Source organism: Solanum stenotomum, chromosome 9 (assembly GCF_019186545.1).
Source record: "Solanum stenotomum isolate F172 chromosome 9, ASM1918654v1, whole genome shotgun sequence".
Lineage (NCBI taxonomy): Eukaryota > Viridiplantae > Streptophyta > Magnoliopsida > Solanales > Solanaceae > Solanum > Solanum stenotomum.
The window spans coordinates 11421757-11442627 of record NC_064290.1 but is presented as its reverse complement, the minus strand read 5'-3'; the positions used below and the strand labels follow the sequence as shown (position 1 = coordinate 11442627).

General features: G+C 35.5%; 3 protein-coding genes across 4 annotated transcripts in view; all 3 read left to right on the top strand.

Moving 5' to 3' along the window:
- The first annotated feature begins 689 nt into the window (after nt 1–689).
- Nucleotides 690–5142, top strand: LOC125876971 (uncharacterized). Its single transcript, XM_049558264.1, has 4 exons — nt 690–879; nt 947–1043; nt 1586–1975; nt 4614–5142. Exons 1-4 carry the CDS (start codon nt 773–775, stop codon nt 4740–4742), a joined length of 723 nt encoding a protein of 240 aa, XP_049414221.1. The 5' UTR covers nt 690–772; the 3' UTR covers nt 4743–5142.
- A 1551-nt stretch (nt 5143–6693) lies between these two features.
- LOC125876988 (ATP-dependent 6-phosphofructokinase 6-like) lies at nt 6694–11112 on the top strand. Its single transcript, XM_049558289.1, has 13 exons — nt 6694–6940; nt 7475–7521; nt 7619–7658; nt 7974–8036; nt 8132–8269; nt 8973–9131; nt 9251–9304; nt 9481–9549; nt 9662–9791; nt 10011–10267; nt 10376–10424; nt 10498–10652; nt 10771–11112. The coding sequence occupies exons 1-13, from the start codon at nt 6767–6769 to the stop codon at nt 10954–10956; spliced, it is 1521 nt and encodes a 506-aa protein (XP_049414246.1). The 5' UTR covers nt 6694–6766; the 3' UTR covers nt 10957–11112.
- Nucleotides 11113–11813: 701 nt separating this feature from the next.
- The window catches only part of LOC125875982 (uncharacterized), a 23834-nt gene continuing 14776 nt past the window's right edge, over nt 11814–20871 (top strand). Inside the window, exons 1-9 of one of the 2 annotated variants that reach the window (XM_049557067.1) lie at nt 11814–12373; nt 13958–14643; nt 15472–16884; nt 17314–17643; nt 17741–17812; nt 17944–18024; nt 18167–18198; nt 18315–18402; nt 18508–18627. In XM_049557067.1, the coding sequence (XP_049413024.1) occupies nt 11935–12373; nt 13958–14643; nt 15472–16884; nt 17314–17643; nt 17741–17812; nt 17944–18024; nt 18167–18198; nt 18315–18402; nt 18508–18627 (3261 nt within the window). In that variant the 5' untranslated portion in view covers nt 11814–11934. Of the gene's footprint in view, nt 12374–13957; nt 14644–15471; nt 16885–17313; nt 17644–17740; nt 17813–17943; nt 18025–18166; nt 18199–18314; nt 18403–18474; nt 18628–20871 lie in introns of both variants that reach the window. The other variant, XM_049557066.1, reaches the window with a different exon arrangement.

Sequence of the window (20871 nt, the reverse complement as noted above, 5' to 3'; positions counted from 1 at the left end):
TCTCTACTTGACTAACTAAATTTAAATACACCCTCGATATGTCACATGACACAACAAATGATCTCAAACTCTCGTAGAAGCACAAACTCTTAATAAAAAAAACAAAATAAGAGAAGTGTTGAGAACACCTCTAAATTTGACGGGAATTTAAGGGTGTATTTAACTTATGTTGCAAGATCGAGGATGTATTTTAGTTCAATTAGTCAAGTAAATGAGTGTTTTTAAGGTTGTTAATAGTTCGAGAATGAAATCAATAATCCGCGCCAAATTTAGGAATGTTTTCAATATTTCTCTCTTATTTATATAATATAATATAATGTACATTTCGTCTACTGTTACTTACACTTTGTTTGGATGGTTGTTACACATTGTTTTATAATGTATCATATTGTATTGTATCGTATGGTATTGTTATGAATACAATGTTTGAATAAATTGTATCATTTCTCCGTTGTTACATAATTTCATACATTCATAATTTGAGTGATAAGCTGACAAGAGAAGTAAATACTATGAGAAGAAAATATTAAGGTAACGACGCGATTATACCAACTCGATTGTTACATAAAATAGTTCTTTTCGTTGTTACGTGACGATGAATTTAAATGATACGATACAATAGAATCTAAGTAACAACCATCCAAACAAGGTGCTAAGTTGCTCCATGGATCTTTCTTGAACCCGAATTAAAGTACCAAACGACCCGAAATGTTTCCAGTACTATAAACAGGCGAATTAGGGCATTCCATTTCATTGCATTGCAGAAGAAGAAATGAAGGTAGCCCCAAAAGTAATACTACTCTTCAGAGATCCAACGGGCTTCGGCACCGCCATCTTCGAAGCTCTTCAACCAAACCCTAAATCCAACCTTCAAAAACGGTAAGCAGCACCACCTCTCCCCCACTTCTATTGATTATATCTTCTTACTTAATCGATTTCATTTCAGGCAAGAATCTCTCGATTTATCCTTACAACGTTACGGAATCAAAGATCAAAAGGTTTCGGTTGAAGTCGTTCATTTTCTCAATGGAGCAAATCTCGAGGTACTTTTGCTTTTGATACTGAGAAAAATGTATTCCTGGACTCTTTCTGCATATTTCCAGCGGTTTAGATATTTGTTTCAGTCTTTGGTTATGTAAAAAAAGTGTATACTGTATATGGCAAGGCAATGTATCAAAATATAATTTTTAGTGATAGTGTGTAGTAAAATGTGTTTACAACATTGCACTCTAGGGTGTTGCCCGTTGGTCAATGAAGTTGGGTTGAGATACATTTGGTTTGACATTCGATTTTTGCACTAGGTGATTTCTTTCCATCTGTCCTAGCTTTTGTATAGGGAGTTTTATCTGGTACTTGTAGCTGGTACATGTGGAATTAGTCGAGGTGCACGAAAGCTGATTTGAACACCACGGTCATAAAAAAGAAGTGTTTACAGCTTTGCCTAGATATGGAGGGTTATTCATACTAAATTCACATTTAGATACTGATAAAGGGCAAAACTACTACCATACATTGTACTGAATTGGTTAGGTATTTTGCTTTTGGGGATTATAGACCATATTTTGATTTTTCTCCCTTTTCTTAGGTGTCTCTGTTACTACTGGAAAACTATGAGCCTCCAACACTTGCTTGTGCTCTCAATGAAGTTCTGGAATTGTTAGTAGGAGATGGGTTGTCAAATATGCCCACAATTGTAGCCCCTTTTGTTGTGGCTGCAAGTAAACTTAAGATGGAAAATAGAACTTCTGTTGCAGTTGACAGTATATCAGTTTATGGGTTGCAAGTAGGTGCCTCTAGTGACCTTACTAAAGCTTTGTGCACAAATTTGCAAATCCCTCCCCCATCGTTGCAGCTTTTTAACGAACAGTTGGCCTGCTTACTTCAATTGGTTCAAGTCCTGAAGATGCCTACTTTTGTTATAATTGGCAAAAAAGGTCAAAATTTGCATCGTAAGACTTCAGAAGAGGAACATGAGGTACTTTATAAATGTTCATATGCTTGTTCAGTAAATGGTTGTTTTTCGTGCTTTTAACATTAGAGCTGCTTCTTTGTTTCTTATCTAAATTTTATTTAAGATGTAGTCCTTGTTCAAAATGTAGTCTTCTAAACAATTTAATCCTGGTATTTATTTATTTTTTCGTATTTGTGCATGTGTTTTAAAAATGGGGTGGGAGGGGGAGAGGGGGAAAACACTTTAAATAAGAGTAAATTTAGCCCTAGTGCAGTTTCTATTGTTGTATCCTATTGCAGCTGGCCGAGCTGAGTGGCTTATGTATTGCCATGCAGTAAGTTATTACAGCTGCAAAATCAAACCAAAGTGGCAAAAACCAGCTCTTGATTGCTGAAATTCATGCAGATCAAGATAGACAAAGCCATAAATTGTCTTTGATTTAATCTGATCAACTTTTAAGTCTGATAATATCATTGTTGCATTTCCTGTGACAACAGAAAACTAACTTGATTAAGGAATGTGTAGCTGAAAACAGACTGAAAGAAAGCACTTTAAAATAGAATAATTTGGCTCTCATGCAATTAACTTTGATATATATCCTATTGCAGCTGGCCGAGCTGAATGGCTTATGTATGCCAGGCAGTAAGTTTATACAGCTGCAAAATTCAATCCAGAGTGGCAAAAAACCCAGCTCTTGGTTGCTTGAGTTCAGGCTGATCAAGATAGACAAAGCCATATATCGTCTTTGGTTAAATATAATCAAAATTTTATGTCTTAGATAACGTTAACATTATTATTTCCTTTTCTATGACAATTGGTTGCTTGAGTTCAAGTAGATCAAGATAGACAAAGCCATATATTAACTTTTGGTTCGATATATATATATCAGAATTTGAAGTCTTAGTCTCTTAGATAACATTAATGTTATTATATCCTTTTCTATGACAAGTAACATAAAAAATAACTTTCAATGGAGTGTACTGCTGAAAAACAGAATGAAATAAAACACTTTAAATAGAATATTTTAGCTCTCATGCAATTAACTTTGATATATATCCTATTGCAGTTGGCCGAGCTGAATGGCTTATGTATGCCAGGCAGTAAGTTTATACAGCTGCAAAATTCAATCTAGAGTGGCAAAAAACCAGCTCTTGGTTGCTTGAGTTCAGGCTGATCAAGATAGACAAAGCCATATATTATTTTTGGTTAAATATACTCAAAATTTTAAGTCTTATAAGATTAACGTTATTATTTCCTTTTCTATGACAATTGACAAGTAACATAAAAAATAACTTGACTAAGGAATGTACTGCTAAAAACAGAATGAAAGGAAGCACTTTAAAAAAGAATAATTAAGCTCTTGTGCAGTAAACTTTGATATATCCTATTGCAGCTGGCCGAGCTGAATGGCTTATGTATGCCAGGCAGTAAGTTAATACAGCAGCAAAAATCTAACTGGAGTGGCAAAAATACCAGCTCTTGGTTGCTTGAGTTCAAGCAGATCAAGATAGACAAAGCCATATATTGTCTTTGGTTAAATATAATAAAAAATTGAAGTCTTAGATAATGTTAATGTTATTTACTTCATTTTCTATGACAATTAACATGAAAGATAACTTGGTTAATTACTGCTAAAAACAGAATGGAATAAGCACTTAAAATAGAATAATTTAGCTCTAGTGCAGTTAACTTGGATATATCCTAATGCAGCTGGCCGAGCTGAATGGCTTATGTATGCCAGGTAGTAAGTTAATACAGCTGCAAAAATAAAACCCGAGTGGTAAAGTTGCTTGAGTTCAAGCAGATGAAGATATTTTAAGCCATACATTGACTTTAAGCCTTGTAGAGTAATATAACACCATTATTCCCCTTTCCTCTGACAGTAACAGAAAAATAAATCAAGTTGATTAAGGAATGAACTTGTGAAAATAGACGGATTTGTGGAAGCAGCTACATATTTTGAAAACTGGTAATTGCTGTGAAGGTTTTCTTAAGCAACCATTCACATTATTTTGCTGTTGTGTCACAAATGTCTATTTGTGACTTAGTTTATTTAAGTTTTCAATAAATTGTTTTAGTCCCTCGAGTTTTAATTAGTTACACNAAAAAAAAAAAAAAAATAAAAAATCAAGTTGATTAAGGAATGAACTTGTGAAAATAGACGGATTTGTGGAAGCAACTACATATTTTGAAAACTGGTAATTGCTGTGAAAAGGTTTCTTAAGCAGCCATTCACATTATTTTGTTGCTGTTACTTCTCTCTTTCAAACTGCTTGGAAGTGCTTTATTTTAAGTTGCCGTAACAACCTCTATATCTATGAGTCCACTTGTGGGATTACACTGGTATGTTGTTGTTTCTTAAGCAACCAACATTGTGGTTCTAGGGATTTGATTGATGTGGTTGAATTAGAGCTATCGACTTGAATATTATGCCATTTATCCTCTGAAATTCTCTGACCAGAATGACGGATCTAAGCCTACCTGTCTGTAATTTGATTAGTTTCTGATCAATGTCCAAGTGTTTACTTGGAGAATATCATTTCTCTATCTCAGTAGGAGGGCTCTCGATAGAGTTAGCAGTTACTTCTCCCTCCTCCCAGCCACAGAAAAAAAAGGTGAAAAACAAAGTATACTAATACAGATCTCACTTTCCAACTTCCAGGTGATACATGAGATAGGACAGCATTTGGCTAGCTTCTCATCTCTTAGTTTCTCAGGAGAAAAGATAACCTGGGATGCAACAAAGTCTTCAAAAGAAACTCAAGAGCCTTGGCGTGCATTATATGGTTGAATCTTAATGCTGGCCATAATCAGCATCTAACATGGCGTGTTATTGATTTCAGTATGCTCCTAGGCTAAGAGTCCCAGCAGATCTGTGGGCAAGCACAATTGCGCGTGGTGTATGAACCCAGAAAGGCCAATATTTCCTTGAGGCAGATGAAGTTGATTGCATTCACTTTGTAGTTTCGAAGCAAAATGTAAAGCTTCTTGGTTCCGAGATCTACTGCTAATATTCCATTCTCCATTTTCTTTCTTGTATCCCATGGCATGTGTTGCATAACCAGTAACTCCTCAATATTTTTTTATATTAGTTAATTATAAACTATAGAATTCTTAAAATTTTCTTATTAACCTTTATATTATATAAATAAATAGAGACCATATATATACGATCGGATACTCTCTTTTTTCTTATCAGTGTTTTGTATAATTGCATTCTCTCCGATTTTTTTTTGGAGGATACACGTTAATTAAGGGGAAAATATTTTGCTCTCTATTTTCTGCTGAAGCCTGAACCTTGTTGATAACTTAATAATAACAACAATATGCCATATATTTAATGTATTTTTTTATGTATTAATTCGCCATAGTACTAAATTCTCCTCATCTTGGCTTTTGAAAAGACCCTTTTGTGTCATTTGATTAAAGTTCTAATTAGAGGTTATATGTACATGTCAATAAGCCCCTTTGAGATAATGGGTTTCCCAAGTCATTGTTGGTTGGATTCATTCACAAATAGTGAGTAATTTACCTTTCAATAAGAGGTTTTTTAACAAAAACTTAAATTAACTGGAACTTAAAATAGGTACCAAACCCCTCTAGGAAAACTAATAGAAGATCCACTCAAATCAGTTTAATATAAAACAATATACTATTATATATAGTTTAATCTATATTTAATTTCTATATTATTATACGCTGTCACTCAAAATTGACATATTTATATATTATATTTCCCCTGATATAAGATATAATATTAGATACTAATTGAATATTTTATGTTGGATGATATATTTTTTAAAATTTCCCATTTTAACATCTCCACAACTAGTAGAGTCTAGAAACGTCGCCACCCACTAGAAAAAGCAAGGCAGTCTGAGTTCTCTTTTTTATTCACTAGAGATACAAAGTTTGGGTGAAGATATGGTGGCAGATAAGGAGGAACAAGAAAGTAGGGAAAAAAAAGTTGTATCTTACGGATTTTGTAGTTCTCAAGAAAAACTATACTAAGGACAAAATGAAAAAAAGTAATTTTATTTTATTTTAAATTTCTAAAATTTAAGATAATTGCCTTTTAGGAAAAAGATAAATAATTTTAGACAGAGAAAGTAATAAGACTAATAACCTCCATTCCAAAATAAGTGTAAAAGAATTTGCTCTAGTGTAAGTATTGTTTTAAAATTTCAAAACAATAATAAGTACTAGTATTCAACTTCAAAAGACTTTATTTTGTATAACTTTTTTAAAAGCCATCAATTTTGTTTGACACTTATTTTAAAATGAAAGAAATAATAGTGCTCGTGTTAAAATGAAAATTTGTGGCGTGTATTTGGGCTAAGGGCAAAACAACAAGTGGCAGTTGATTGCTGAATAGAAAAATAAAGAATAATGAAGGCGTGGGGCTTGACGATTGACATGCTACACTTAAACGTTAATTTAGTAAAATATTCAAAGTGTTAGCTCATTATTGACCTCACCCTTCTTTTTATTTTTTCTATGTCTATTAAGTGAAATCCATATTTGACAGAATCTAGAATATAATTAGAGAATCTTCTAATTTCCAGAACACTCAAAACAAGTTGAGTCCATTCATTTTTTTGTAATAACTTTTCGTGAACTCTTGACCCAAAAAACCACGAGAAAATTCAATAAACAGTTGCCACCTGTGCATTATTTGTATTTTATATGTTACTTTTGTTGACTATTTTTAGTTGAAATTTCAGAGAGGGTCTGCTCAACTTTGTTTTAGCAATTTTGGGGGTAATTGATTTGTTTCATTTTGAGATAAATAGTTAAGTAGATTTGAATTGAATTATGGGATCATTGGATGATAGTTTTGCAGTGCATAATTTGAATAATATAAGTTGTTCAATGGGAGAAGTGACTAATTCACAACAGCAGCAACAGAAGAAGAAAATCGTGATTGGTGAGGATGGTTATGTTCTGGAAGACGTTCCTCATTTGTCTGATTATATTCCAAATCTTCCTGTACGCTTTCTTTACCTCTACCTATCTCTTATTTTTAGAGCTAGTATGATTGGTCGAGCTTATAACTTATGACTCCTTTTTTTTTTTAAAGTTATTTTGTTTCTTCTTATTTATTTGTGAATTCTCATCTAGATTCAATTGATTAATCAATTGGTATACAAGTTTCCTTTTGATTCCCCATGTTGAATGTTGAACAAAAGTACTGGTAGTGTTGCAGTATGATTGAATTATATTTGTGTATGATTAAGTTGATACTTTCTTTATATTTGTTTATTTATAAAGAAGCAGTTGGTGGAATATGACTGATTTCTCATGTCGTTATTATCTCACAAAGTCACATTTCTTCTTGATTCCAATTTTCTGACCTTTTGAGATAATAACGATAAGTTGAGTGATCATTTGATAAATGAACTCGATTTTTGCTCTATGAGGTGTCTGTGCTTCCAATTCTTTCTATGATCTATACTCTCCAAGTACAAGGGATTAAGAGTCTCTATTTTGATCAAGTACTAAATATTTGTCCTGTTATTGCAGACATATACTAATCCATTGCAGCATAATCCTTCATATTCAGTAGTTAAGTAAGTCACCTGATAGTATTCTCCTTTAGTTTTGGTTGCTTATGTATAAAGTTCAAGAGGATCAGGTTGATCAACTAAAATTTTAACATTTTTCCAGGCAGTATTTTGTCGATGAGGATGATACAGTTGCCGAAAAGGTCCGTTCTGTTTAAATGGAAAAAATATTTGTGGATTATCTTCTAATCATTTGGAGAAGCAATTATGTGTACGGAGACAAAAGTCGTTTTAATTTGTCTTAATTACAATGCTTATATCGTTGGCGGAATTTTCTGCCTCCTCCATATTCCTATAAGAACGTAAACAAAGATCATCTAAGATCTGCTGAGACAAACTTAAAGTTTCATGGTATTTTGAGGGAATACTGAATAGTATGTATATGATAGATATCCCTTAATGGAATACTGGTTGGACAAGGTTTTTTTCTGCTTACATGTTTGCCTACAAATTAACAGGTTGTTGTCCACAAGAACAGTCCAAGAGGGTTACATTTTCGTCGAGCTGGTCCTTGCCAAAAGGTACATGAAGTTATCTAATGTAACTACTGCATATGCAGCATCCAGATTCTATGGTTTTGTCGAATTAAATATGAACGTTCTGGATGATTTTTCAGGTTTATTTTGAGCCAGATGATGTTTATGCATGTATTGTAACATGTGGAGGTTTATGTCCCGGTCTCAATACAGTTATCAGGGAAATAGTATGTGGCCTACACTACATGTATGGCGTAAGCAGAGTCACGGGGATAGATGTGAGTATACATTTCATTCCATGTCACAGTAATACATTCAAGCAATTGCATAATACATAAATAGACACCTTAACTTGGTCTCAACTGGCAACTAATTAACACTTCAACTCATCCTCACTGGTGTCTCGTCGATACCCAAAGCTGATGTGGCACATAAGTTTTGGAGGTTTCTAGATGATCGTTTTGTAAGTTGGAGTGTTCAACTGACACAGTGGAGGAGACGAGTTGAGGTGTCTAGATGTGCACTTTCAAAGTTGGAGTGCTTACTTGCTAGTTGAGGCAAAATGAGTGTTTGTTTATGTATTATGCCTTCGAAAAATAAAGCAACTTTACTTATGACAATGGTTACATATTTGGTGTCCCTTTTATTTAAAACTCTGCTCATCAAAATGCTTGATAGATAGTTGTAGAAGCAGTAGCATCAAGACTCATCTTGAAGAGGATTGCAGCAACTAGATTAATAGTTCTCGCAATCCAAAGTATAATGCATAACTTTGGGAATTTTTAGGAACACAAGGAGTAAGGTTGAAATCAAACTTAACAAACAAAAAAGGTTGAAATCAAACTTCATTATTCTTTCGAAGTTTTTAATATCTTGATCTTCTGCTATGTTTTGACCAGTACATTCTATTTTGATTCGTAATTCAAAAAGTTTGCTTTATGCATATCTGCATCAGAACTAATGAAATGTGTGGATGTGTAGGGAGGATATCGAGGTTTCTATTCCAAAAACACAATTCCGTTGACACCAAAGGTTGTCAATGATATCCATAAACGCGGTGGAACAATTCTTGGGACATCTCGAGGAGGTCATGTTACCAAGAAAATAGTAGATAGCATTCAGGACCGGGGTATCAATCAGGTAAAACTTTATTAGTGAACTAACTCAGGATAATTCATTTAAGAAGTAACTCAGGGTATTTTCTTTCCATCTAATATGGGCATCCAGTAAAGATATTCATGTTGCCTTTTGTTTTCAAGGTTTATATAATTGGAGGAGACGGAACCCAGAGAGGGGCCGCGGTGATATTTGAGGTAGACCTTCTTAGCTCTTAATCCGTAACCATTCCGGAATAATACTTCAGAAGAACATGTTTTAGATCAATTGGTCATTCTAATGTAACCACTTGATGTGATGTAATATTTAGTGTGTTGATGGTGAAAATAATGAAACTGTGTCACTCAAGTTTATTCCGTCTCTTCTCCTACAGGAAATTAGAAGGCGTGGTCTCAATGTTGCAGTTGCTGGAATCCCCAAGACAATCGACAATGATATACCGGTAACTACTTTTTCATATAGATTATATGACATGTGGTACTTGTTATTCAACAAGTACAAAAATATTCAGTAGGTAACCAAACTAAATTAGTGATCTTTCTGCTTCTCTTCAGGTTATTGACAAGTCTTTCGGTTTTGACTCCGCCGTTGAGGAAGCACAACGTGCTATTAGTGCTGCTCATGTTGAAGCTACCAGTTTTGAGAATGGAATTGGCCTTGTCAAGTTGATGGGACGGGATAGTGGTAATCTTCACATGCTATACCTTCTCTTAACTTTTTTAAGGTCTTAACAAGTTCTTTTTCGTTCCTAGATATGCAATATTTGAGGTTTGTATTCAAACGTAAATTCAGATTGTCGATACACCTACACATACATGACAAAGCTGATCCACTGCATATAAATAGTAGAAATTGTCTGTCTGGTTTATGTTTCTCTAACGTAACATGTATTCATTTGTGCAGGGTTCATAGCGATGTATGCTACTCTGGCTAGTCGAGATGTTGACTGCTGTTTGATTCCAGAATCCCCTTTTTATCTTGAAGGAAGTGGTGGACTGTTTGAGTATATCGAACATAGGCTCAAAGACAACGGACATATGGTTATAGTCATAGCTGAAGGTGCCGGACAAGAGCTAGTTTCCGAGAGTTTGAAATCCACTGATCCTTCAGGGAATAAACTTTTACAAGATGTTGGCTTATGGATCTCAGAAAGGATAAAGGTACAATTCATCGTTGGGATCTACTTAATGATCGTCCTACATTAAGTGCGCGTTCATTGAACATTACATTGTGTGCAGTTGTACTAAACACTACGAATTTTTTTGCAGGAGCATTTCTCGAAACAAAAGAAGATGCTCATTAATCTTAAATATATAGGTTGGTTATTATTATTGTTTTGAATGAATGTCAATTTGATGAGGACCCTAGCTAACAACCTGCTTCTGTGCAGATCCCACATACATGATTCGGGCTATTCCAAGTAATGCATCTGACAATGTGTATTGCACTCTTCTAGCGCAAAGCGCTGTACATGGAGCCATGGCTGGCTACACAGGCTTTACGGTTGGTCCTGTCAACAACAGACATGCTTACATACCCTTTAATGTGAGTTTCATTTCCTCTCACTCGTTTCTTTTCGTATTACATACAATACGGTTATCCTTCTTACCTTATGATGCCCAAGATTGGCAGCACTAATATATGATCTACTTTTATATAACAGAGAATCATTGAGAAACAAAACAAGGTTGTGATTACAGACAGGATGTGGGCAAGACTTCTATCTTCGACGAATCAACCTAGCTTCTTGAGAACGAGAGTCGATATAATTAAAGCAAACAAGGACGAAGAACCACCTACTCAATTATCAGACGATAATTTGATGGAGAAACAAGTCCTTGCTAAGTAACTTTTGGAACATTATACATGTATCTATGGTCCCTTGTAACAATAGAAGTTGACATATTGTGAGAGAATCCTACAGTTCTGTAATCTCAATGTGCGAGTATTACCAAGCTTGGTGAGTTTTACACCCAAGTGTATTTTGTGACTCTAAATAATACTACTATAGATAAATTCAATAATTAAGAAAAGAATACTGTGGTTTTTTCAGAAACTACTATACTTGCAAGGGCGGCTCAATCTAATTGAAGGCTTTGATATGATGAGACATAAGTCTCCACTGTTTTACCTTCAATCAATAACCTAATAAGCCAACATTAGCTCAATCGGAAACTAAACTCCATGTGTTGCAACAGGGGCGGAGCCACCTTGTACTAAGGGGTTCATCCAAACCTCCTTTGACGGAAAATTATATTAATTATACATGATTAAAATAATAACTTAAAATTTGATAGCTTCCCTTTTCCACAAATTATGAAAATTTCATTTATTAAAATAATAACTTAAAATTTTTAAATTACTCCTTCCATTCACTTTTATTTGTCACTTGTTCCAAAAATAGATTTTCATTTTTACTTGTCACTTTTGACTTATAAAAAATAATAATTTTTTTTTCATGTTTTACTTTTGACCCTCAGTGTTAATTACTTATTTTTCAAATCATTTTTCAAGACATCATTTAATAGAGAATAGTTTTGATAACATGTCTATATCAATAATTATTTTTTTAATGGATATACTAAGCCAAAGTGTGATAAATAAAAATAAACGGAAGTAATATTTTAATATAGGATAAAGATAAATCTAGAAGTCTATAAAAAAAATATGAGTATTTTAAACGGAATACATTCTGCCTTTCCCGCACAAAAAAAAGATCACTCATTTGCTTGCCAATGAGTGTAGTACAACGAGCCCTAATCTCCGGACTGCAATGAATTTCTCAGTAATTTCAAAATTTTGAAAATCCACATCCCAATTCGCTACCATGTCAGCGCCGACGACTGACGCCGCCGGCGGCACCAGCGAGGACCGCCGGCAAATTGACAACAACAACAACGCAGAGAACTCGGACGGCGGTACCACCATGGCTATGCAGAGGAAGCGAGCTCGAAGAGTGAGCTTTGCTGAGATGACTTCTGTACACTTCTTCGACCGTGATGAAGAGTACGAAACACCTCCTAACCTCTCCGGCAAAGCTGAAAATAACAGTGAAAGTGAAGAGGTGAACCTAGGTTTTGATCAATTGGTGGACGATCCCAAAGAGTCCTGGTTGCTCAACGAGGATAGAGAAGATGGCGACGAAGGAAATGATGAGGATATAGACGAGGATGGGGATGATGAGATGGCTTTGCCTAGGTCGTTTTTAAGACCTGAGGAATCACCTTCTCCTGGCAGCAATTTCGGTTCTGCTACTTCAAATGATGGCAAGTGCTTTCTTTCTCCGTCCTTTTCTATCTGTGTATGCATGTATGTAGGATATATAGAAGAATGCAAACGACAAGGGTTAATTTGGTTTTGTTTAATAGGTTTCTGATCCTATAGATAAATATAATGGAATCTCTGTGACATTTTCTTAGAAGCAATTTCATCCACCATGTATTATCTACTAAGCATACAAATGAAATGAAGAACAGTGCATTCAGAACAATGTGTACAGTTTTAGCTAGATTTTAAGCTATGATGATTTGAGATCTTCTTATTTAATACTCCTAATTAATTGAAAAATCAACACAAAAGAGTACAATATATTATGATCAAAATGTTACCTATGCAGATGCTTATGATTCTCTGGGACGAAATAGTATAGAACTCAAATAGAAGTCTTGAAAAGCAAATCAAAAGTCAATTCATATTATCTGCTGAAGCATACAGCATTCTGAACATGATTTGAACACCAAATTTTTTTTTTAAAATCAAATTGAACACCATAACTATCCACAAAATTTTGAATCTAATAAACAAAAGAAATGAATCTTTAATTTGATCAATTAGAGTTTCAAAGGGACCAATAGTTTTCGACTAGAAAGATGGAAATTTTAATTTGGTTTGTAGTTGGGACTTCAATTAACATATGAGATTTCAAGTGTTTTAGGTCCCTGTCTGTGGACCTAAAACAGTATAAGAAAATGAGCATAATGAAAAAAGAAAGAAAAAAAAAATAAAAAAAAAAATATATATATATGTTTAATCCTAGACTCATAAAATAAGTATGAATAACAAATATATGGACAAAGATTTTTTTTTTCTTTTAATGATAAAGTGACATCATTTGTTTAGTGTTCCTCTTTAGGAGAGCTTCATTGGCAAGAAAAAGTATGTCTTAGAGCCTTGATGACATTCAAGCACACATTAAGCAAGACCAAGCACTCAACATGGTTTGTGCTCGCTTCAGAGCTTAAGTGTGTCTTTGGCACCAAATGTACGTTGCGGATCCGCCCTTGGTTATAGGTGTCATGGCACCCCAGCCCCTGTTTGTAGAACTTACGAATGTACTCTATTTAGTGCACAATGTACAACTACAACATGCGCGTACCTTGTATTGATCATCTTCATGCTAGTGATAGGAGGAGGTTATGTATGTCTTTCTCGAAAAAAAGAAGAATTTATGTATGGTTTTTATGGCTTGAATAGTTGTTATTTTGAGAGACTGAATAATTAGGATTTTGGCTCCTTTTTACTTTTATCTGTTATCTGCATCCTTTTATGCCCTTTTGAATTTGGCCACATTTTGTGTAAGGACTTCTATGATATCTCATATCAGGATAGCTGCTTTTGCGTGTGAACATGCTAATAGATTTGTTATCTGGAAGGAATTTGTGGTCTTTGAGTTTGAGGTCATTGAATAGGAAATGGGAAAAGAGCCATTTTTTTGGTCTGTTGGTTGAAAGTTTTTTTTTTCAGTTTTGAGGGGTTTGTTCCATTAGACATAATTATGTTGATTTGATCGGAATGTTAAACCCTTTAGAGTTTGTGACAGTAGTGTACTGTTTGGCCTTTCTTTTGTGCAGAAGATAATTTTTTCGGTCCAGTATCTCCCAATTTTATAAGGCCAGGCCGACTATCAGATTCAGCAGCGTCAGACGAAAATCATGATATTACTATGGATTCAACAGCTTTCTCCATGCACTTCCGTAGATTTGTTAGATCAGATTCAGGGATAGACTTGAAGACCCCAACAGAAGTATCATTCGAAGAGAAAACACCGACACAGACCAGTCAGCGTAGTTCCATGGAACTGACGATGGCCAATAAGCCAATTTCTCAATCTTCTATGCCCGTTGCCAATTTTAGTGGCATTAGTGATTCGAGTGACATGAGTCTGATTGGAGAAAACTCGCGAAGATATGATTATGGGATACTCTCTCCTGATTTAGAAGCTCTTTTAGCTGAAGGCCAAGAGAGATTGCATGCAGTTTCTGTTTCAGGAGATACCAGTGTTCCAAAGTCACCAACAAGCAAGGAAATGGAGGTTGGAAGTACAATGATGGATTTAAGTGGAAATGGAGAACAAGAAGCAAATGCAGTTGTTAGTCTTAAAATGCCACCTGAACCTTTGTGCCAGAAAATTGACGCAGATGATGGCTATGAGTTTCTTTCTCGTGTTGTTGATGGTGATTCATCACTTAGATCCACTGTTCCAGCACCGGATAATTATGACGATAGAGTAAACCAGTCACCGAAGCAGTTAAGTAATGTAAGTACCCAAGTTATGGTTCGTTAATTCCGTTGCTTAAATGCACAATCAATAGCATCGATCTGTTACTTTCATATGTTAACACCATCTTGGGACACCACATGGTTGGTGCTTGTCTATAAATCAGTTCTTTAGTTTACATCTATGTAAATACTTCATCATTTTCCACTTGACATAATGTTCATGTCTGTAGTGTTTTCTTCTCTGAAGTTCTTGAAACTGAGCTTATTTGACAATTAGATGACTTCAAATATAAGATATGATCATTTACTTGCCATTGCCAATTCTTTTAAAACAAAAGGTGCATTGGACCCTGAATCTCATTCTAATTGCAAAGACTAAAGTATGACCGATTAACTCGGTTAGAGTGATCCCTGTGTCAGTCATATTTTACATATGGTAAATCCCATGCATCTTCAAATGCATTTATAATACCTGGTCATGTGCTTCTGTATTGTTTCTTAATTCTTTTGTGTGTGTGTGGTGGTGGTGGTTAATCAATTAAGTTAGTCTATTGGTGGTTAGTGTCTTGTTTATTGATGCAGTGCTCTACAGTCCTGTACAAATCATATTGGGGATAAAGTCTTTGTTGAATTGTCAAGTAGCTGATGTGTTTAGGGATGCATTATTTTACAATCTTGTACATACCAATTGGGGTTAAATTACTTGTTAAATTGTCAAACAAATATGCTTGATCCATGTTCCTGAGTGATTTGTTTGAGTCAAATAGTTATGATAAATGATTTTGCTGGTTAGGAAATTAGGCTTAAGCTACTGTGCTTTCTCCCAGTGCACTGATTTCATGTTTTTTCGTTGTTTAAATTGCAGGATTTTGGTGAAAATAATATGTCTGTCATGGATGCTTCTGTGGTAGAAAATAGTGAAGCCCTATGTAGTGACAATGATGAGCGTGGTGAATTTTGTGGGTTTCCATGTGATAGGGAATCTCCGTTGGTAGATTTAGTGTCCTCTTCACCAGCTACACAAAGACTAATAGTCATGGGTAGTCCTTCACCTGTCAAACAGAATTCAACGGCAGTGTCTTCCCCGGAAGATCTCATTTCCTTTTTGAGCAATGAAAAGAGAGGACCTTGGACTAGTTCAGCATCCCTCCAGAAGAGCATTTCCAAACTGCCTTTCCTGGAAGATCCCATTTGCTTTTTGAGCAATGGAAAGAGAGGACCTTGGACAAGTTCAGCATCCCTCCAGAAGAGCATTTCCAAACTTGAAAGGCTTAAGGCTTCTGCATTCTCTTCTTCCCGTGGTGACAAAATCCCCCACAGGGGCGTTAGAGCTTTAGAATTTCCAAAAACACCTCCTTTGGATTCTATATTGAAGAAAAGGAACCTAGATATGAGAGTCAAATGTCTGGATGCCGCTATGACTTGTACAGAGGAGCAATTTTCAGGTTCTACTATGAAGGAGGGAGAAAGAAAAACGTCCATCCCAGGTGGTAGTTGGAGTAAGGCTCTTTCAAGTAGTGAAGATGTAATTCAATGTGAACAATCTTTTGGTCCAGAAAAGCCAGGGAAATCTCTCAATCATCTTGATGCTGGTATTCTCCCCATGGATCAACTGTTGAAGCCTGCAGACCCCTCGTCTTCATCAAGGTTTTCTTTGTCAGGGAAGAAAAATGACATGGTTACACCAAATGACCTCAGACAGAAGATATCACTGATTTCTAGAACTGATTCCCCATTGGTTGATTATTCAGGGCGAGAGGAAGTGATTGCTATTGCTCAAAAATTGGTATTTACTCCAGAAAAGTCCTTGCAGTCAAAGTGGACTGAACATCAGTCTAGCCCTTTTAAAGAATCAAAGTTGGATGATGAACATCTGAAAAGCTTTGGTCCGGTAAAAAATGCATCTTTAATTAGTAATGTGACAGATGGACCATCTGTGACTGCAACGGCTGGCAACTGGTATTCTTCATCCACATTAACTGAAGAACAGTCTGGTTCACCTGTTGTCGAAGGAAGCAAAGTGTTAAGGCAACCAGACAGGACACATAGCATAGAAGCTAATCTCCTTGAGCAAACTAATGAACTGGGAAACGATGAGGATTCGAGAATCTGCAGGGATGGGAGCTCTCATCTATCATCAGCAATATTAGATGGGAATATTCAGTCTGAAACAGGTCTCCCTAAACTCGAAATTGATCCTCGAGAGAAAAATAAGTGTTCTTCTGCTTGCGCTGCTTCTTCCTCTATTCAGAATCTAGAATCTTTGGTAGTTGAAAAGGTAAGTACATCATTCTATTCCGTTAAGTGTTGTCATTAACTATTTTGTAGTGTCAGTATGCAGACCTATGTCCTACATGAACCATGATAATTTGCTTATTTACTATTTCCCTATGGTTATTTTGCCCTCTATTTTATTCTCTTTTATCAATGTGGTGTTGTCCTGTATTCCTTAAAGACGCTACTGTCTTTGACAGTTGTTCTTCCTTTTTTGTTAATTATGGAATATTGAAACTGAAATGTGAACATGGACATGGCTGGATCTTCTTTTCAATTATGAATTTGGTGTTTCATTTAATTTATAACTCTAAATCCTTATTGTGGCTTCTATGCACACACTAGCTGAATGAGTTTCTGGTACCTTTTTAGGTTGGAACTTTGCAACTTGCATACAATAGTCACTTAATACTTATATAACCATATTCTGCAGACTCCCGTAAAATGGTCTTCACGAAGTCCATCAGCAAAAGGGCATCACTCGCTGGCACAATCCAACTCTATATGTTTCTCTATAGACGAAGTGATGCAATCTCCTAGATCCAATCAATCTATTGGCAGACCTAGAAACTCTTCTGCCCATAAAAGAAGCAGTGAAGAATTGACATTTGGAGATATGGAGCACACAAATGAGATTATCATGTCTCATAGGAGCCCAAAACTTCAGAGAGGGGTCGATAATCATCCAGGAACTTCGGGAAATCCTGATGATAGTGGAAAAGAAATGCACAGAGCTCATGATGAACTCAGACAGTGGAAAGATGTAAGATTTCTTTATGGTCTTTCTTTATTGCTTGCCTGGATGACACTTATTCTGAAGAGAGCCTGGGAAATGAAAAAGCTTCCTCTTCGCCTTGCAGATTAATTCCAAATTTATGGATGATGCAGATGAGTGGATATCTTTGCCTAAAGAAAGGCTTACTATGCCAGCGGTATAGTCTTCTCACTTCAAAATATGCTTTAGAAATGTCTGTGTTGGTGGGATTTGCTTCTAGATATAAAATAACCGATATTGATTCCTTTTGTCTTATCATCATTATTATTTGCCACTAAATTGTTGTAGATTGAAATGGTGGAAGACATTGTCACCCGGATGCAGAAGGCAAAGACATACGATATTTTGCACAGTCAAATTCTCACTCAGGTTTCTTTGCTTGGGGATACATTGGTTCATGTTTCAGAGATAATGAAAACCAAGATAATAATAGATCAATTGTTTAATGCATTCTTCTTAACACCACAGGAAGTTTGAATAACTATTGACACTGATTTCCTGATCTTTTCAGAAAGCATCAGTTTCCAATTTTCAGGAGAAAAGGTAAATTCTCATTTCACCTTTGTTTTTCCAACATAGCTAATGTTCATTTATTTTGTCATCAGATTAGTGTGTGTTTGGAAAGTGTGTCATCTCTCTAATTTGTAATGGTAACACAGAGCTGTTGAAGCAATAATGTTGTTATGTCAGCTTGTACATGAGAAAACAAAGTTCCACTTGAGGCGTGTGAAGAAGGAGAAACTGCTGGTAGTATTTATGTCAATCTACTTTTATGATCATCTTGCCATTTTTTTTTACATAATTCACTAATGCATACAGGAAAAATGTCAACTCTTGAATTCTGGAATTCAGAAGTCTCAAATGTCAAAGATCAATCATTCACTTCATAATTCTGTAACTGTCTCAAGAGGCACCCAGGGTGATATAATTTCTAGTGAGAGGTCGTCAGCCTGTGAAAAGGCCCCGCAGGAGGTACTTTATAGAAATCAAATTTTGATTACACTCTGCTGTTTGGTGTACCGATCACTTCTAGGATACTTTGAGGTGCTGGTTATATTGCTATCCAAAAGTTTAGGAAATGTTCAATAAGGAATGAAGCTAACAGGAAAACTTCTTTTTCAATCTATCATTTTATTTGCCAGGACCGTTATTTATTTCTCCATCCTTGGTGTTCCTTCTTTAGCTCAAAACTTGGTGGTGTTGCTAGGTTATATTTGTTGATGTTATGAGCATGTTATGTCATTAAATGTAAATTTTACTTCTGAATTTGGCCCATCGCTAAAAACTTGTAACTAGATTTATTGACTTATTGATCTACTAGATAATTTACCTGCGCTTTGCACGGTTATATATGACCTTATTAAACTTACGAATGTGAATGTTTAAACTAAGGAAAAACTTAAAGATGCTAAGAACATTCAAATTAGAAAATTTGACATTGTTAGTATATCTCAATAACTTCTAATGAAAGATTGCAAGTCTTAGATAGCTTTTATAATTTTTTGGATTGTAACATTTGTTCCTTGATAATTTCCTTCTGATTATTGGTTGATTTACTATTGTATAATCAAGCATCATTTTTCACCATTAATGAATACCAAACAACATTAAAACATACTAAATTATCTAAAGTAGCAGTAATTCTTAACTTATTGTGGCTTCTTAACCCTGTAGCAAAGGATTGTTGGCCCCTTCAATTAATTTGCTCCTAAAGAAGAGAGTGCAGAAGAACAGAAGAACAGAAGAGAAGAACTCTGGTTTTTTCCCCAAAAATTCCTATATAAAACTAAATTATAGAGCAACATGAAATCATGTAATGACAAAGGTTTGGATTTTTTCTTTACTTGTTCGCGCTACTTCTCCGACCTTCTTGACTATCCTAATATCTCCCACAAAGCACAAAAGAATACCTTTAAAAGAATTCTACAAAGTAAAAGGACAAACCCTAGTTTTTGCTAATTTCGAAGATGTTTGAAATTTATAATCAATGTAATAAGAGAATGGGAGTAGATTTAGGTACCACATTTGTTTCGAGGTTGTTGTGGAGATCAGCAAAAGAGATGTTGACTACTTCCGACAGCCAGAGCACATCAACTAAGAATCCACCAAGATGCTTTGAGGAAGATGGTTGATTCAATTCCGGCAAAAACAAAGAACAAAACTAAGAATCCGACCACCAAAGTTTGTTTCTCTCTATCTTCTACAATAATAGACATGGATATGAATCATGATAAAAAGGAAAGTGTGGCTTACTCAGCCACTGGATAACTGAAGTAGTCATGAGCACATTTGGTTGTAGTGTCTGGAAAACAATTAGGAGACTTTGGCCTTACTTTATTAACAACATCTTCATTGGTGTTGGTAATGATCTGAAAACTGCTTTCTGGGATGAAGTTTGGGTAGGGGAGAATAGCTTGAGGAACTTATTCCCCCAATTATACTCTTTGAGCTTGTAGAAAAATGATACTATCTCTCTGGTATGGAGCCAACAAGGCTGGAACTTACTCTTCAGGAGAGCAATGAATGACTGAGAAATTGGACAAGTAGCAGGCCTTCTGAGAACATTAAACACTTCCCCTGGTATTTCTATGAGCCCAGACAAGCCAATCTGGAAACTACACCGCAAAGGCTACTTCACAGTCAAGTCATGTTTCTGGAATATCAATTCCAACCAAATAGCAATAGACACAGGGCCTTGGAAGGCAATCTGGAAAGCCAGAAGTCCACCAAAAGTGACTTGTTTCTCATGGCTAGGGTGCAGGAAAGCCTGCCTCACACATGAGGCACTGCAGAAAAGAGGATGGATGATATGTTCTAGATGTTTTATGTGTGAGCGGGAAGCAGAAGTCAATAGTCATTTGTTTATGCATTGCAACACTGCCTAGGCCTTTGGAGCAGTTTCTTGTGCATTTTAGGAGTTAGTTGTGTGATGCACAAGACAACCTTGGAGTTGATGAATCAATGGTCAGGAATTGGCAAAAGAGGGAGAGAAGAAGATTGGTGGAAGACAATACCAGCTTGTACATGGTGGACCTTATGGAGAGAAAGGAATGATAGGTGCTTTGAAGATCAGAGTGTCAACATACAGATGATTAAGATGAAGCATATAAGCCTGCTATTTTTTTGGTGTAAACAAGAGTTGGTAGGGTAGACAGTAGATTTGGTAGATTTCACAGGGAACTTGTAAAAGTACCCAAAGGGGGGGGGGGGGGGGGG

What these genes read in the sequence shown, in the direction of transcription:
- LOC125876988 (XM_049558289.1), top strand. Translation starts at nt 6,767, where the DNA reads ATGGGATCATTGGATGATAGTTTTGCAGTGCATAATTTGAATAATATA. An exon ending in CCTTCATATTCAGTAGTTAA is followed by an intron (nt 7,522 to 7,618) that starts GTAAGTCACCTG and finishes ACATTTTTCCAG; the next exon opens with GCAGTATTTTGTCGATGAGG. An exon ending in GAGCTGGTCCTTGCCAAAAG is followed by an intron (nt 8,037 to 8,131) that starts GTACATGAAGTT and finishes ATGATTTTTCAG; the next exon opens with GTTTATTTTGAGCCAGATGA.
- LOC125876971 (XM_049558264.1), top strand. Translation starts at nt 773, where the DNA reads ATGAAGGTAGCCCCAAAAGTAATACTACTCTTCAGAGATCCAACGGGC. An exon ending in TCAATGGAGCAAATCTCGAG is followed by an intron (nt 1,044 to 1,585) that starts GTACTTTTGCTT and finishes CCCTTTTCTTAG; the next exon opens with GTGTCTCTGTTACTACTGGA. An exon ending in CTTCAGAAGAGGAACATGAG is followed by an intron (nt 1,976 to 4,613) that starts GTACTTTATAAA and finishes TCCAACTTCCAG; the next exon opens with GTGATACATGAGATAGGACA.